General features: G+C 35.9%; 2 protein-coding genes and 1 long non-coding RNA gene across 3 annotated transcripts; 1 reads left to right on the top strand and 2 right to left on the bottom strand.

Moving 5' to 3' along the window:
* The first annotated feature begins 4,830 nt into the window (after positions 1-4,830).
* LOC128888765 (calmodulin) lies at positions 4,831-11,230 on the top strand. The gene is made up of 4 exons (XM_054145886.1): positions 4,831-5,085; positions 8,368-8,542; positions 8,805-9,047; positions 9,268-11,230. The coding sequence occupies exons 1-4, from the start codon at positions 5,083-5,085 to the stop codon at positions 9,294-9,296; spliced, it is 450 nt and encodes a 149-aa protein (XP_054001861.1). The 5' UTR covers positions 4,831-5,082; the 3' UTR covers positions 9,297-11,230.
* On the bottom strand, positions 5,421-8,361 carry LOC128888778 (uncharacterized). The gene is made up of 2 exons (XR_008460335.1): positions 6,160-8,361; positions 5,421-6,052 (listed from the first exon to the last, which is right to left on the bottom strand). It is a non-coding gene; the product is annotated as an uncharacterized LOC128888778 (long non-coding RNA).
* Positions 9,596-15,382, bottom strand: LOC128888759 (GILT-like protein C02D5.2). The gene is made up of 4 exons (XM_054145876.1): positions 14,767-15,382; positions 14,123-14,316; positions 13,363-13,683; positions 9,596-13,229 (listed from the first exon to the last, which is right to left on the bottom strand). The coding sequence occupies exons 1-4, from the start codon at positions 14,879-14,881 to the stop codon at positions 13,140-13,142; spliced, it is 720 nt and encodes a 239-aa protein (XP_054001851.1). The 5' UTR covers positions 14,882-15,382; the 3' UTR covers positions 9,596-13,139.
* Positions 15,383-15,478: the final 96 nt, after the last annotated feature.

Here is a 15,478-nt window from a genome sequence, read left to right as displayed (position 1 = left end):
ATGTGATTTGAAACAACTTTTTCCTTAGCGAAAATGTTGTCCGAGGTTTCGTTGAGGAGATATTAACGGAAAACACTGACCAATCAGAGCGCGAGTATGCCGATGGAGCGCCCGCGGTAGCGAAGGCTACGCGCTGAGCGGCCGCGTCAATATCCTTCGATGCACGTCGAGTGACTAGTTCGCGTACGAGAGCGGCTACCTAGCGCGTAGCCACCGCTATCGCGGCCGCTCCAACGGTATCCGCGCGCTCTGATTGGTCAGTGTTTTCCGTTAATATCTCCTCAACGAAGCCTCGCACAACAATTTCGCTAAGGAAAAAGTTGTTTCAAATCACCCCCTGAACCACCCTCTTCAAGGACCTCCAACATTTTTGGGATACTCTGTATATTTCTTTTCTTCGTGTTTCTATCGAAACCATACGAAGACAGAAAGCGACAGAGAGACCGATTCATAAGCTACGTGTTTCGTTGACACGTAGATATTAACCCCTCGAACACGCGACGCAATACACGACGTCTATTGTGAAATGCAGAATACGCCTTTGCAACGGTAAAAAAGAAAAAAAGAGAGAGAGACTAATTGAGGGTAAGTCGTTTATATGCAATCCGAGTCGTTTCCACGCTCGTTCTGCCGTATTCTCGGGTCTATTGGCGCGAACAACGTTGCGATCCCTGCTAACCACTGCGATCAAATTATTTCACGGTATAAGCATAAAGATATTTCACAGATAGAGTAGAGGAACCAGATCTCTGGCTACAGCTAAAAAGAGAAAGAAAACAGCGGTACCCTATTCGTCTTTGTCTATCAGAGTACTCTTATTCTTATACTGTGAACCATAATCATAGCACCACTTATACAGGGTGTCCCAAAAATGTTGTAACACCTTGAAAAGGGGTGGTTCGGGAGGTGATTTGAAACAACTTTTTCCTTAGCGAAAATGTTACGCTATTACCGTAAAATATTCCGTAAAACGTAACGGTTGTTCCAACATCGTTTACAAGCCAGTAAACCATTGGTGGCGTATTACGAGCTTCCGAGTTTGTTAAATATTACAAACGTTGGGCACCAACTATAATCGGTAATATATTTTTAGCACGAAGGTGATACATTCGTCTAATCACGCTATACACCTTTGTCGTGTGAAAAGCGTACGCGCATTATTTTTATTTAAGGAGATATCGACCGAATCTATGAAAGGACATTGAAACCGCAGCCACTTCTGGGGTTAACGCAAGGGGTGGTCCACGCGAAATAGGCCACCTAAATATTTTCTTTCCGCTATACTTAGCGACAGAATTCGACGATATCGCCAAAATCTTTAACAGAATTCCTTTTGACATGATAAATAAAAGGTTGTGTCGCGGTTCTTAACGATAGTTGTTACGATAAATGTCTATAAAAAGTCGAACCTCGCCGGTGACCTTGACTTTGACATACGTTGTTAACGGCGTCATTTTAAATAACTTTTCCCTATTCATGTACCTGGCGGTCGGTTTTAGTTTTCGAGATTTTTACAAAAATGTTCAACAATATTGGACTAGATATACGGCCTCGGGGGCTGTAGCGGTGTTTCTTGAAGCTACAGTACGGGCTTAGCAACCTCGAGGTACCTGAGCTAGGGGTGGGGGGGGGGGGGGCGGGGGCCCTTATAGATGATAGTAAGAGATACTGCAAAAAGTGTCAAAACAATGCAGAAGTCATGAAAGAAAATGCAAATATGAAATTTTGTTCTATCTCCGTTAGTTTGCTATAAATTTAATTAAATAGATATTTCGTTCACAACTTCGAGGATAGTTTTCAGCCCTGATGAACGTGAATATCAGCTTATACAGGATGTCACAAAAATGTTGGAGGTCATTGCAGGAGGTGATTCGGGGGGTGATTTGAAACAACTTTTTCCTTAGCAAAAATGTTGTCCGAGGCTTCGTTAAGGAGATATCAATAAAAAACCCCGGACCAATCAGAGCGCGAGGATGCCGGCAGAGCGCCAGCAGTGGGCGTGGCTACGCGCTAGGCGGCCGCGCTCATACGTTACCGCGGCCGCTCCACTGGCATACTCGCGCTCTGATTGGTCGAGGGTTTTTCGTTAATATCTTCTCAACGAAACCTCGGACAACATTTTCGTTAAGGAAAAAGTTGTTTCAAATCACCTCTCGAACCACCTCCTGCAATGACCTCCAACATTTTTTGTGACACCCTGTATAAGGAAAAGTTCATGAGAACTATGCCCTTAGGAATATATGTCAAGGTCAAGGTCATCGGTGAGGTTCGACCTTTTATAGATATTTACCGTTGCACTATAACTATGACAAAATCTTGTAGATACTCATTGTGGAATTTCAGACATTTTTATTCTAAACATTATCGATGTAATTAATTGTCGCAGAATTTCTTGTAATAGTAATGCCCCTTTATGGAGAAGCCCGGCTTTGGCTATATCGATACTTCTGAAATATGGAAAAAGTATGTTTGTTTCCTATCGATAACTTCTTTATAAATAAAAAATGTGCGAGTAGAATCGCGTTGCATGCTACTTGAACTCAGTACTCGTCATTTTTTAGCAAATGTATTAAATATTTATGTTGCTTAAGGCAGTGTCTCTCAAACGGATCGCCTGGGAATCTTCGAGCTCTTAGAAGAGCCGAGTAGTGTCTCAACTTCGCTAAAATTATTCGTTAAAAAATGTCCAGGCAACTACTGAAGCCTTAAAACTTTAGAACACCTAAAACGTCCGTACCCCAAAAAGTATTTTCATTAATAATCACACGATAGCATCGACTTAAAAGTGCCTTAATTAAACGATTGATTAAGATTTCCTGGGAATATCAATGAAAAATATGATCTACATTCAATTCATCGATACAATTATTCTATTCTTTATTCGCGTTTATTTTTTTATTTTCTCTGCTTACTAATCTTATTTACATTTATTCCTTTTGACATCCAGTTTACGTAGATAAACACACAAAAGATTAGAATTTTGCCCCGAACTTGAGTAATTTCTCACAACGACAAAGATAAAGCATTAATTTGTAAAAATTACCTGTACGATTCAATTAGTTCGAATTCCCACGAAGAGTCAACGCCTTTCGAAAACATAATTTTCCCGAAGGTAAAGAGATCCGATTCGCGACTCGCCACCGTTCGTTTTAATTTCCCCTTTTCCGCGACACCGTGGACGCGATGAATCGACCATTCATTAACCGATATCGTTCCGGAGATACTCAAAGCGTTTTAAAACGTTTCACATAGTCCGTAAGCATTAACCCATCGTGACCTAATATCGTCCAGAGGACGAGGTACAAAACTGAGTCGAGAGAGAGCTTGCACCACCTCTCCTGAACGCCCCGGAGTTCCCCTGTTTTTCACCCAACCACTGTCGTTTAAGCGCGGATTTCCGTTCATGCCAGAAACGGTTTAAATCAGAAGTCGATTGAAATTTACAGGAATCGTCGCGGTGACGCTCCTAAACGAACGCCGTTGATACACCGTGGCCCCTACCAGTAACGAAAAGGATGAAGGAATGAAGGATAAAGGATAAAGGAAGGAAGGATGAAAGAATGAAGGAATAGGAATTTATGTGCAGCTGGACACACAGAGAAACCTCTATGTTCAGATGAATTTTAATTTTTCCCGTCTACTATCGCTAGGTACTAACCGTTACACATTGCGAATTGACTGTATTTTAATTATTATCTAATATTATAATTTGTTAATCCGTGAGGGTGCTAAACGAACGTCGCTGCTACACCTGACCCCGCCAGTAACGCAAGAAACGAAGGATGAAGGAATAGTACGGGTTGAAGCAGCGTTACCTTGGATCCCAGAGCTTCTCAGGAAGCTCTATACACTGTACAGTATACAGTAGAGCACATAAAGAAGCCTCTGAGTTGGGACGAATTCTAATTTTTGCTATCCATCGGTTAAAAACCGGGTAAATAAAGAATACAACTACGGGTGGAAATTACAAGAAAGTGAAGGAAAAGAGAAACGGGGAGAGCGAGAGAATAAAGGAGAGCGAGGGAATAAAGGAGAGAGAGAGAGAGAGAGAGAGAGAGAGAGAGAGAGAGAGAGAGAGAGAGAGAGAGAGAGAGAGAGAGAGAGAGAGAGAGAGAGGGAACGGGGAAAGGGAAACGCAGAGAAACGTTGGAATAAAGAATACAACTAGAAATTGCAAGAAAGCGAAGGAAAAGCGAAACGGGGAGAGTAAGAGAATAAAGGAGAGGGAAAAGGAGGGAAACGTTGGAATAAAGAATACAACTAGAAATTGCAAGAAAGCGAAGGAAAAGCGAAACGGGGAGAGCGAGAGACTAAAGTAGAGGGAGCGAGGAAACGAGGAGAGGGAAAAGCAGAGAAACGGAGAAAGAGAGGTGTAGGGCTAAACGCGCCCGAAAAACGCGCTCATTGCATTCGAGCCATCTCTCGCAGGGAAGCCCGGCTTTGACCCGGTAGCCGGCGGCGGCACAGTCCGCGCGGCTGCCTGACGCATTGCAGGTGCGCGTTGGCCAATCACAGGCCCGGTTAGTTCGCCCGGACTTGTCCTGTAAACACGACCGCACCCACCCCGCATGTAAAACGGATTTGCACGGTTGTCCGTGTCGACCATTCTGTGGATCGGGTGTCGTGTCGTTCCTACTTCTTCCCATTTGTCCAATTAAAAACCAGTCGTTTTTTCAGGGTTTTCACAGAGGGAGAAGCCGCACGGTACTATCTGTCGACCGCGTAGGGAACGACGCGGCGCATCGCCGCGTGAACTCCCCTTAACCCCCGCCTATGCTGTCGACCAATCGCGAGGCGTCGTCGTGTAGGCCGTTAGGGGCGGCGTAGTGATACCTGACCGAGACAAGCGGCAGAAAGGCTCGTACACCGAGAGAGAACGGTGGACTCCATTGCTGTCCCGAGTGTGTTTCTCGTCGGCCGTGTCCGTATTGCGTGTCTGTCCGCGCTTTCGTGCACACGAGTTTTTCTATCCCTCCACGTTCGCCCCCGGGCAAAACTGTGAAACCACCGGTAAACCTTTGTGTCTAGTGTCCAAGCGATATCCGAAATCGTCAAGCGTACCGAGACGTAAAACGGGCCAAAATGGTAAGTCCGATTCACCGTTTCCTGGTGCGTGCGTGTGCCTATGCGGACGGACGTCGCTCCGCGGCCGACCCCCTCGCCCTCTTCGCCCTCGCCTTGGCTCTCGTTTGCCGCATTGACGCGCCGAGTGCACGTGCAACCGACTCCGATATACGCATTTACCGGAAATACCGTCTTTTTTTTCTCTGTTCGTTTCCTCGCGGAACCCAAAAGATTCGTATTTCGATCGTACCGCTATCCCTACCTTATCGCACGCATCCTTTTACTCTACGCACTATTTTGATATTACAATTCGTAATGGCCGGTACGCAGAGATGAAACCGACTATCGATCCGCTCCTCTTCCAGCACCTACTTTTCACCAACTCATTTTTCACCAATCCTCGAGGAGATGTCACGGGGTTTCAGAAGGTTCGCGAAAAAACGTCGTGTGATCGATCGATACGATTGAAAAAAAAAAAATGAAGAGAAAAAGAACGGATTTTTCGCGTCTTTCGCTAGGTTGAGAAGTGTAGCAGAGCCCGACGGTGAAAAGTTTCGAGAGTAATGATTCGACGTCGATCTGTAATACGTTGTGCGTCGAATATATCGGGGTGTGTGTAACGGTAAGTTCGATAAAGAACGACGCTGAAAGGGCTTCTTCGAAATTGTAAATTCACTAGTTCTCTCGGTCGGTGATCGAGATATCTTATCTCGAGATTATCGAATCTTAACGCGAGATAATTTGCTATCGGCGCTCGGCTTTCGATACTTCGCGAACTCCGCTTCCAACTCGGTCGGTTTGTACGGTCGCCCGGCGCCAAATTCGAGCTCGCGTAACGATTTTTCCGACGGATTTATACGCATGTTCTTATTTGCGAATTTATACGCGAGTTATTCGCTAATAGTTATTACACGAAGACGGAAATATAAATAAATTGAAATCGGAATATATATCGCATACCGTAGATGGCCAGAATTCTATTCAAATACTACAAACCGATATAACGATCTACTTGCGATGGTTATTCATTTAAACAGCTACAATTTTCTTTGTTCACTGTTAAATATTTAATTCGATCTACTAATAACGATCTACTTGCGATGCTTATTTAAACAGCTACAATTTTCTTTATCCATCGTAAAATATTTCATTCTCTTCAAATTTTTATTTTCATTCGTCGAGTAACTTGGTCGATAATCGCTCGCCTTTTATTCATTATTCTATATCTTTTGTTGTAATTACCAGACTGCGAATTTTATCCATGTATGACGTATGAAAAAATAGAAAAACATGCTAAACATATTTAGATTTTATACATTTATACGATACGAAATATTACTATCATTATATTGTACATAGTTATATCTCGTGAAGTACATTGCACCATCAGCAGTCTAGAAATTACGAATTCGATATTAATTTATTTTCTTTCGTGCCGTAACAGAAACGCTAAACATTGTCCTAGTTTTTCTTTCGCATTCGCCGTGTGACCCTTTTAATTAAATTATTCTCTGAGTAAAAGTGTTTAATTGAAAATCATCACTATATATATGTATATATTTGTTATTATTAAACTTCCCTCTTCGGATATTCGTTATTTTTTCCCTGTGGATGTAGTTGTGTAGTATATTCGACAATCACCGTTACACACGGTATACCTCGCTATTGATTTTCGCGGTCTCTCACCGTTGCGCCAATTCCCCGTATTCCTTATACGTTCTTGCACCCAGCCTTCAACCAGTTATCACAAATACTAACATTTTTCTTTTTTTATCGCACTCGCAATCAATTAAATCTATACTTCGTAACCGTTCCGAGATAACTCGGAAAGCAATTAAATCGTTAAATTGCAATTCGAATTATTATATTTTGTTTAAGCACGCATTTTATAAAATGCGAAACTTAAAATATTCCGAATACGTAATCAATTAAATCTATACTTCGTAATCGTTATCCGAGATAACTCGGAAAGTAATTAAATCGTTCAAATGCAATTCGGATTATTATATTTTGTTTAAGCAATATATTTTATAAAATGCGAAAGTTAAAACTAATTCCGAATACGATGTTACATAGAAGTCTGCCCGATGAACGTTTTCGCCGCATAACCTAAAATACGTTCGCTTTTCGAGCCGAGCATCTAACGTTCCTCTTAATATCCGCAAATCTTCGAATTCTATAGATTTTCGTTAGCGGAAACATTAAATCTCACCTTATTTGACGAACTACAAACTTGTTTTATTTTTAACGTGGTGAAATGTGAACAAGATGAATGCGTTCCTATGATACGTATTTACTTTTAATCGATAGACAGCTGAAGTATGAATATTGGGTTATTGTTTTATTTATGACAATCGTTTCTTTTTTTTTTAATATATATATATATATACAGCTCTAAATGCTCGATGGATATTTTCGTGCAAAATATATAGAAGGAAACTTAAATACACAGTTGACCTATATTTTGGGATGCCTTCATTCTAGAAGTTCAGTCTGAAACAACTTTTTATGATAACTAATCTATTTTCTAATTGTTTTCTAGATACAATTGTACCAAATAATTTGTATTTGACAGAGAAAAGTGTTTCATATATTATTGTATCTAGAATACGACTATACTAGGTATATTTAAATATTTCCATTCAATGTTCATAAAGGCAATTCTGTAGCGTATCAAATTTCTTCATTTCTTCGTGTTATATAATATACATTCCAGTCCCAGTGTGTATCACACTGAAAATGATATAAAACAAAGTTATTAATTCGTATTATTTCCCTTTTATGTTATTGTACATGGTGTTATATATGGTACGTGTACACTTGTGACATTAAACTATCCTTATTTCATGGTGTATTCTTTATTTATTATGAAATTTTAATTGCACACAGTCAAATATGAACCTATGATATAAAAAAAAGTCTTTCGCTTAAATATCTTATCCATATGAAAATACATAGCATAATTTTATTCAATCTACAATGTGATAGGTACATTAATATATGTGTAACAGTATTTACATATATATATATATATATATATATATATATATATTTATAAAGCATTATACAATAATATTCAAGCCAAGTTATCTAATTTGTAAGAAAAGAACATGTATAAATAAATATATACACAATTAATGAAAGTTGATTTTGTATACATAATCGACAAAACCAAATTGTAAAAAAAATTACTTAAGAAAAACATATACGAAACATACCATTATTTATGGCTACATAATTAAAACTTGTTTGTGGGATTTACAGCGTCAACAGATTGATATAAAATGAACTTTTTATTTAAAGGCTGATCAACTCACAGAAGAACAAATTGCAGAATTTAAGGAAGCATTCTCGCTATTCGACAAAGATGGAGATGGTACCATTACAACCAAAGAGTTGGGTACAGTTATGCGATCGCTAGGTCAAAATCCTACAGAAGCAGAACTTCAGGATATGATCAATGAAGTGGACGCAGATGGTATTTTATTTTAATTTTCTTTCACGTTATTATGATGAAAGTTATTTTGTACTATTCATTATGCAACTTTTGTATTTGTTACATTGCATGCGACATAGGTAATATATATTATTCTTAAATACACGTTCTCCTGCGTTCAGTTTTTGCATAATGAAATAAGAAACAAAAGAATTTTACGCTCCATTAATACCTAATTTATTAAGAATATTGGAAAAAATCTGATTTCAGAAAAAATCGAAATTAAAAATACTTGGAATTGTAGGTAATGGCACAATCGATTTTCCGGAGTTCTTAACCATGATGGCTCGCAAAATGAAGGACACTGACAGTGAGGAGGAAATTAGGGAGGCCTTCAGAGTATTTGATAAGGATGGAAATGGTTTCATATCTGCAGCGGAACTTAGACATGTTATGACAAATCTCGGCGAGAAACTTACCGACGAGGAAGTAGATGAAATGATTCGGGAGGCTGACATTGATGGCGATGGTCAAGTTAATTATGAAGGTTGTATATAAAAAATTTGTTATTGTAAACTCTCATATCGTACACGTTATTTTATGTAGTATCGTTGTCTCCGATATCCCGAGTGGTTAAAACTTGAATGATCATTAAAATTTTTAAAGTTTTCAGGTTTAATCCAAATGAAAATTTTCGTATAGTTCTTAACTTGCATTTCTTATTTAGAATAATAATTGTAAGTGTTGTAAATCTTTTTTTTGTCTAGAATTCGTCACAATGATGACATCAAAGTGAATGCAACCTGTGTAATGGAAAAACTTGCAACTCGGAGTGGTGTTGACGTATTAAAATAAATCAAGAAACAAAGAAAAAATAATGTTAACAGAAAGCGAATCGACCAGAAAGTGAAAAAAAATCTTATATCTGGGCGCAATGATGTCTATAAAACGCGAAAAGTCAACGTCCAACACGCGTTAATCATCATTAACGATAAGTAATACAGGGCAATTGTTTAATTAAAGAGTTATACCACTAAAATCATTATCTTTAAATACACAAAATACTTAACCACACACAACATGAAACATAAAAGGTACATATTACACGCGCACATACACGGATACAACAAATATACAGCACACATACAAAACAGACACGTACGAACACAAAAGATGATTTATTTCCGTATAAAAGAGTATAATTAAAATCGTTAGAGAGAGATATATATATATGTATAAAAAAAAACAGACGCGCGCATGTTTGTTGATGATAAAAAGTAAATAGTATGTTCTCTTACTTTCATCTCTTTTTGGCCTTTTCCTGTTTCTTCTATGCACGCGTGAGCGAAAATTCTTTCCTACAAGTTTGCTTTATCGATTCTGCTACTTTCCAACGTACTAAGACAAACTCGATCGATAGGCGGGGAGAGAGGAAAAGCGTTAAAAGAAAGGAAAGATCTACGAGCTATTATAACGTATCGTGTAAGTTCGTTTATTGATCGAGATAGATTGAGATTTGTTTTATTTGTTTCTCGATTGACGAAACGCACTTACGACGAATGTCATCGATACAGCATACGTCGTAGCAAAATTTTATCGGTAACGTATATATATATATATATATATTTAGCGTATACTTGTTTTATTACATTAAAGAAAATTCGGATTAGAGATCGTTTTCCAGAGTTCGAAAAAAAACAACGGCTTCGACCTTTGGCTTCTCGATGATTCCGTATACACTGGATTTCTTGTTGCGCCATAGCGGATAACTTTAATTCCTCTAATAAACCAAGAAAAATTTATCAATGAAAAAGTGTACGAGGATGAGAAAAAGAAAAGAAAGTGAAGAAACCTTGAGATGCTCGGGAATACATGTAGTGCTATCTCGGACCCTACGTTTACGTAGAGCCTGAAGAATCTACGAATCGAGTCGTATCGAAGTCTCGACATTCCTAGTGAAGAACTTTCTCTATGCTTTTTCAAACTTCGTTATGCCTTCAATCTATATATACATGACACGCATTATACACAAAAAAAACACATAAAACACATTTCACCAAGTGCGTTCTGTATCCAATTTCATTCTAATCTCCCGTTTGTATCTTGTCTCCACTGAGAAAGCCTTAAAAACAAAGAGAGAAAAAAAAAGAACTCGCGCGCGCGTTACACAACGTCGACACCACTTTTGTTGAAATATAAAAAGAAACAACGGAGAATTAGGGATGAGGGATTAAAAGGAGTCAAGTCACAGTGATCGGTGCATTATATTTTCCTTCGCCCAGGGGTGCGTGCCAGTCTCGTAAGCGGAGCAACTAGAACCGGAGAAACTGGTGTGATTTGTGCGATTCGTACGATAATGTTACTTAAGAACTAAGAGTAAAGAACAGACACCGAACAGTGGGAACACATGCGTGTGCCGTCGGTGGTTCAGTCATAATATATATGTAATATATATTATATATACATATGTATAATATATATGTGTGTATGTATATATATGTGTAAAATCTATTATACGTATATATATATACGCGTATATGTATATATATATATAAAACTAATTTACGAAAAAAAAAAGGAAGAAAAGAAGAAAGAAACAATTCCTCCACAGTCCTTTATTATTTAATATTGAAGTGAACAAAATGAGAAGTACTTGTATTTCTGGTGACCTAGATCGCATTGATCATAAAAAGACAAAATAAATGTATCTTCATTTGTAGGTCACAACTACTCAATTCGTTTCCTTCATTAACCAATGGACCTCTCGTTTCAGCCGTTTTTATCTCATCGTCATTTTTCGATGGCATCTAGAAATAGTTTGCCGACAGATGTATATGTATAATTCACTGTCAACAAGATTCGCGTTAACATATCCTTCGAAGTTTCACTAATTCAGAAACCTTTCATAAAGATTGAGGTGTACGAATTCACAAAAAGAGCTCTTTAAATATTTTACTTCACTTGCGATCGTTCTGATAGCTGTTATCGTTATTGTGAACAAAAAAAGTTAAAAAATTAGCGATTCCGCGGCGAAAATGTTCTCACTTTGTAAAAAAAGTAAAGAAGAATCGCGACGAAGTCCTTTTGTAAATGGTGATATAGAGTTTATTCGAAAAACATCCCTATTTAAATGCTTAACAGTTATTGCTCGTTTCATCGATCATTGACAGTTAGTGTCTAAGTCTAAGTTATAAAGAATATATTCCAGTATTTAATATTAATTTTATATTCGTGTCGCCAATTATACATACTCTAAACTAATTTTTCCGTATTTAAGAAGAAGAAGAAGAAGAAGAAAAAATGATTTACGAGAGTTCCCTGCAGCGAGCGTCGAGAACCGATACTAAGTTTAAAAAAAAAAAGATCAGCATTGTGTCTTGAGAGCAACCGTAGCTGGAGATCAGTGGTAAAAAAGAATCGCGTTCTGGCTTTTCCAAAAATCGTTTCTCGAGACGTTCGTTCTTCACAAATAAATAGTTAAAATTCTATTCGAGTCACTCTTGTTCTCAATCCTTCCTTCGAAAATATATGAAATATATTCAGTGCGATATTTATGAAGCTCCGTCGTGACGCGAATAAGAAATTATTTATTTTCTATGTCTACCCTTGATTCTAATAAATGTAACTATCCATTCGGCTAAAAGAAATTCTCGCTACACGTTTATTTCTCCTGTATCTGAAATATGTACGTTCATTATTTCTATTGTATGTGAGATTCTTCTCTACTATATCAAAGGCATACTTCACTTATCGTGCGTGACGAAGCGACACAGTTTGTATAAAATGTTGATATTAAGTTAATAAATTGTTCCCACATATTAAACGACCGATTGGTTCTTGATTCTTCTAACATAGAATCGTTAAATTTTTCGAATCAGAATTTCACGCATTGATTTCTTTCAGATATCTACGTGTATCATTGATCGCGTTTTAATTTATTATTTAAACAATATATTTTATTAGGAAATATACTATTTGCATATTATAGCAATGTAGGCGTAAGTTTTGAATTCATTGATACATTTTACTTATAAATATACTTTTAAATCAAATTATTTTTAACTTGTTATATGTCAGAAATCTTAGAATACTAGTCAGTGATTTATCGTTTTTTTTTTTTTTTTTAAAGTTATGAGTATTGTTTTATTTTACTTTTTGAAAATTTTCTAACGAATCAATATTATCGAAGTAGGAGGGTCATATCGATTAATGAGAACATAGCAATTTTCATTTTTACAAGCAATATTTTTACATAAATTGTTATATTATTTTCATTAGAGTAAAATAATCAAAAACGTAATAACGATATCAATCTTTCTTGTTGTTCATTATTTAAATATTACATTATTATAATTAAATTTGCAAAATAGTGTAAAATGTATAAAAGGAATATTAATTTGTTTACAAAAGAGCTTATACGTATCGGTACAAATCGTTTATCTACACATGGAAACTAATGCATATTTAATACAAGTAAAAATTAAATATATTTTCAACTTAAATATTTTTAGTAAAAATTTTGGAAGTACTTTTTTGAGAAATTTCCTTATCCATTACAGATACACAGATTTATGTAAAAAATAATGTATTTTAAGCACACCTTTCAGGAAGATATGTTTTATAAATAATTGACATGTTTTTACAATGTACAACCTTCCGGCAAGACTTTAAGATGTAGGCACACTTCCTGTAGTAAATTTTTTAGTACTCTTGCCTGGTTCTCTGAACTCTAAAAAAACATATTTCATATTATATTTATTTAAAAAGTTCTAAGATCATTTCGCACACCTAATTATTTCTTTTATATATATTACGTAACACTTGGATAACTGTTAAGTTTTTTCAAAAAATTGCAAACTTACATCATCAAGTACCACAGTTGGTATGAAAGAAACTCTTGGCGACAAGGAATTTGTTAACTCTCCGTATTTAGCTAGGAGTTCTTTGCCTTTATCTCCAGTGGAACACTTTAAAATGGTATTATAATCTAGATTCATCTTCTCTGCGCATGTTTTCATAATATTTACTGGCTTTATATTATTTTTAATCATGCAAGTTATATATTCTAATTGCACAGATGAATTTTTTATAATATTTATAGAACATGCATGAATAATGTTTGCTTCGCATTCAGGAGGTCCATGTTGACACATGAATTTGTAACCATCTTCTGTTTCCGTTGTCTGCAAAAAGGTTTGAACTTGGTGGATAGTTTTTAAAATCTGTACATATCTCATCCTTGTTGAATATAGCTGAAGTTTACACAGTAAAAAAAATAACATGTGCAATCTATTTGACTTTACTTTTGAAATGTCAATAAACTAAATTCTGGATATGTATTTTCTATTATAATAGGATTAATTGATTTTTAGAGCATTAAAATCATTTTTCTTTTCTTTATCTTTTTGACTTTTTTAAAACATACAAAGTATGCTGCTGAGCTTATGTGTTTCCATTAATAAATAAGAATTGTACACTTAATGAAATGATCATCTAAAGCAATGATCAACTAAAGCTAAATTTATAAATTCTGCAGCTTAGTACTCGTTCTATGCTCTTAGATAAAAAATGTAATACTTGTCTTAATAATACTTGTCTTCTTTATTTTATAAAATGTCTTACTGTAGCTTTCCCATAAGGTATTAATTCCACTCGTATGTTATGTGAAATCTTTTGATATGTTGGCAATAACTGTTTAACGAAGAAACTACGTGAATCTGGACATAACGCTTCGTAGTATACTACTACGTGAACTTTTTGACTCGTCCCCTCATCTTTTTGGTTTAATGTTACTGGTTGGTTGTCCTGAAGCTGTGCTATACATAACTTAGCAGATATCCGCGAAAATCAAGAAAGATGTGTAATTATAATTAAAATTTGTATATAAAGCACCTATATACAAATAGAAAAACAGCTAACGTTTGGCAAGAACGTACTACTGAACTTTAAAGCCAAAAATATTAAAAAGGATATGTCTTTACAATGTTCAATAAATGAAAAAAAAATTGCAGCCAAATTAAATACAGTGTTCGCCATATGTTCAATAAATAAAAGGTTATACGTAATCACTATATATTATAAACCTCGTTTTAATTTAAAAGGTACAGATCAAGTGCAATTAACTGCTGCAAATGTAAATATAATTCTAAAAGGTTCAAAAGTACATATGTAACGTAATTGATTATACATAAGACAAAAAAAAGAACAAACAAAATTAAAACATTGAAACTGCTTCGCGATGGTTACACATGCATGTGCATTTTTACCTTCTATGACAGATTTCTCTTGTGCGAAGCTTAGCCAAACTTTTGACGACTGCCAGAGAAGCAAGGCTGATACAATAATCAATAGTATCCTCCATCGAAAATTTCCTAATCCCATTATCTACAACCGCAATATCTACCACGCCGATAACTACAGGATAAATTTTACTTATGATGTAACAATTTTGAGCAGCTAAACGAAATATCAGTGGTGTAACATTGCAACGAATATGGAAGTAAATACGTTGACATTATTTCGTATGACCTACTCTGACACTTCTTTCAAACTGATGACAAATATTGACGTATACGATAGGATAACATTCGTGATCGCCTTTTTTTTCTGATAATCGCGTTTGGATTATCTAATCTGATCTAATCTCTTAGATCTGAAATGTCTTGAAAGATAAGACCAAACTGGTATTTGATAGGTTAATCGAAATATAGAAAGATCTAATTTAAAATTGCTTATAATTTTATCTAAAGAATGTAACACATGAGTAAATAATATATCATAATTATATATATTACAATATTTATGAAGACTTTACATACATAATTATTTGAATGTATATAACATAAATATTTGAAAATATTTGTAAGATCATCGAACTAATTGTATTCGCTTTATAATTACACAAATTTAACCAAGTTCTTATTGAAAGTTGAATGAAAACTATTTCAAATAGCAAAATATTTTTATTTACAATTATCG

Source organism: Hylaeus anthracinus, unplaced genomic scaffold (genome assembly GCF_026225885.1).
Source record: "Hylaeus anthracinus isolate JK02 unplaced genomic scaffold, UHH_iyHylAnth1.0_haploid 11994, whole genome shotgun sequence".
In the NCBI taxonomy this organism is placed as follows: domain Eukaryota; kingdom Metazoa; phylum Arthropoda; class Insecta; order Hymenoptera; family Colletidae; genus Hylaeus; species Hylaeus anthracinus.
This window is presented reverse-complemented; position numbering and strand designations above follow the sequence as displayed.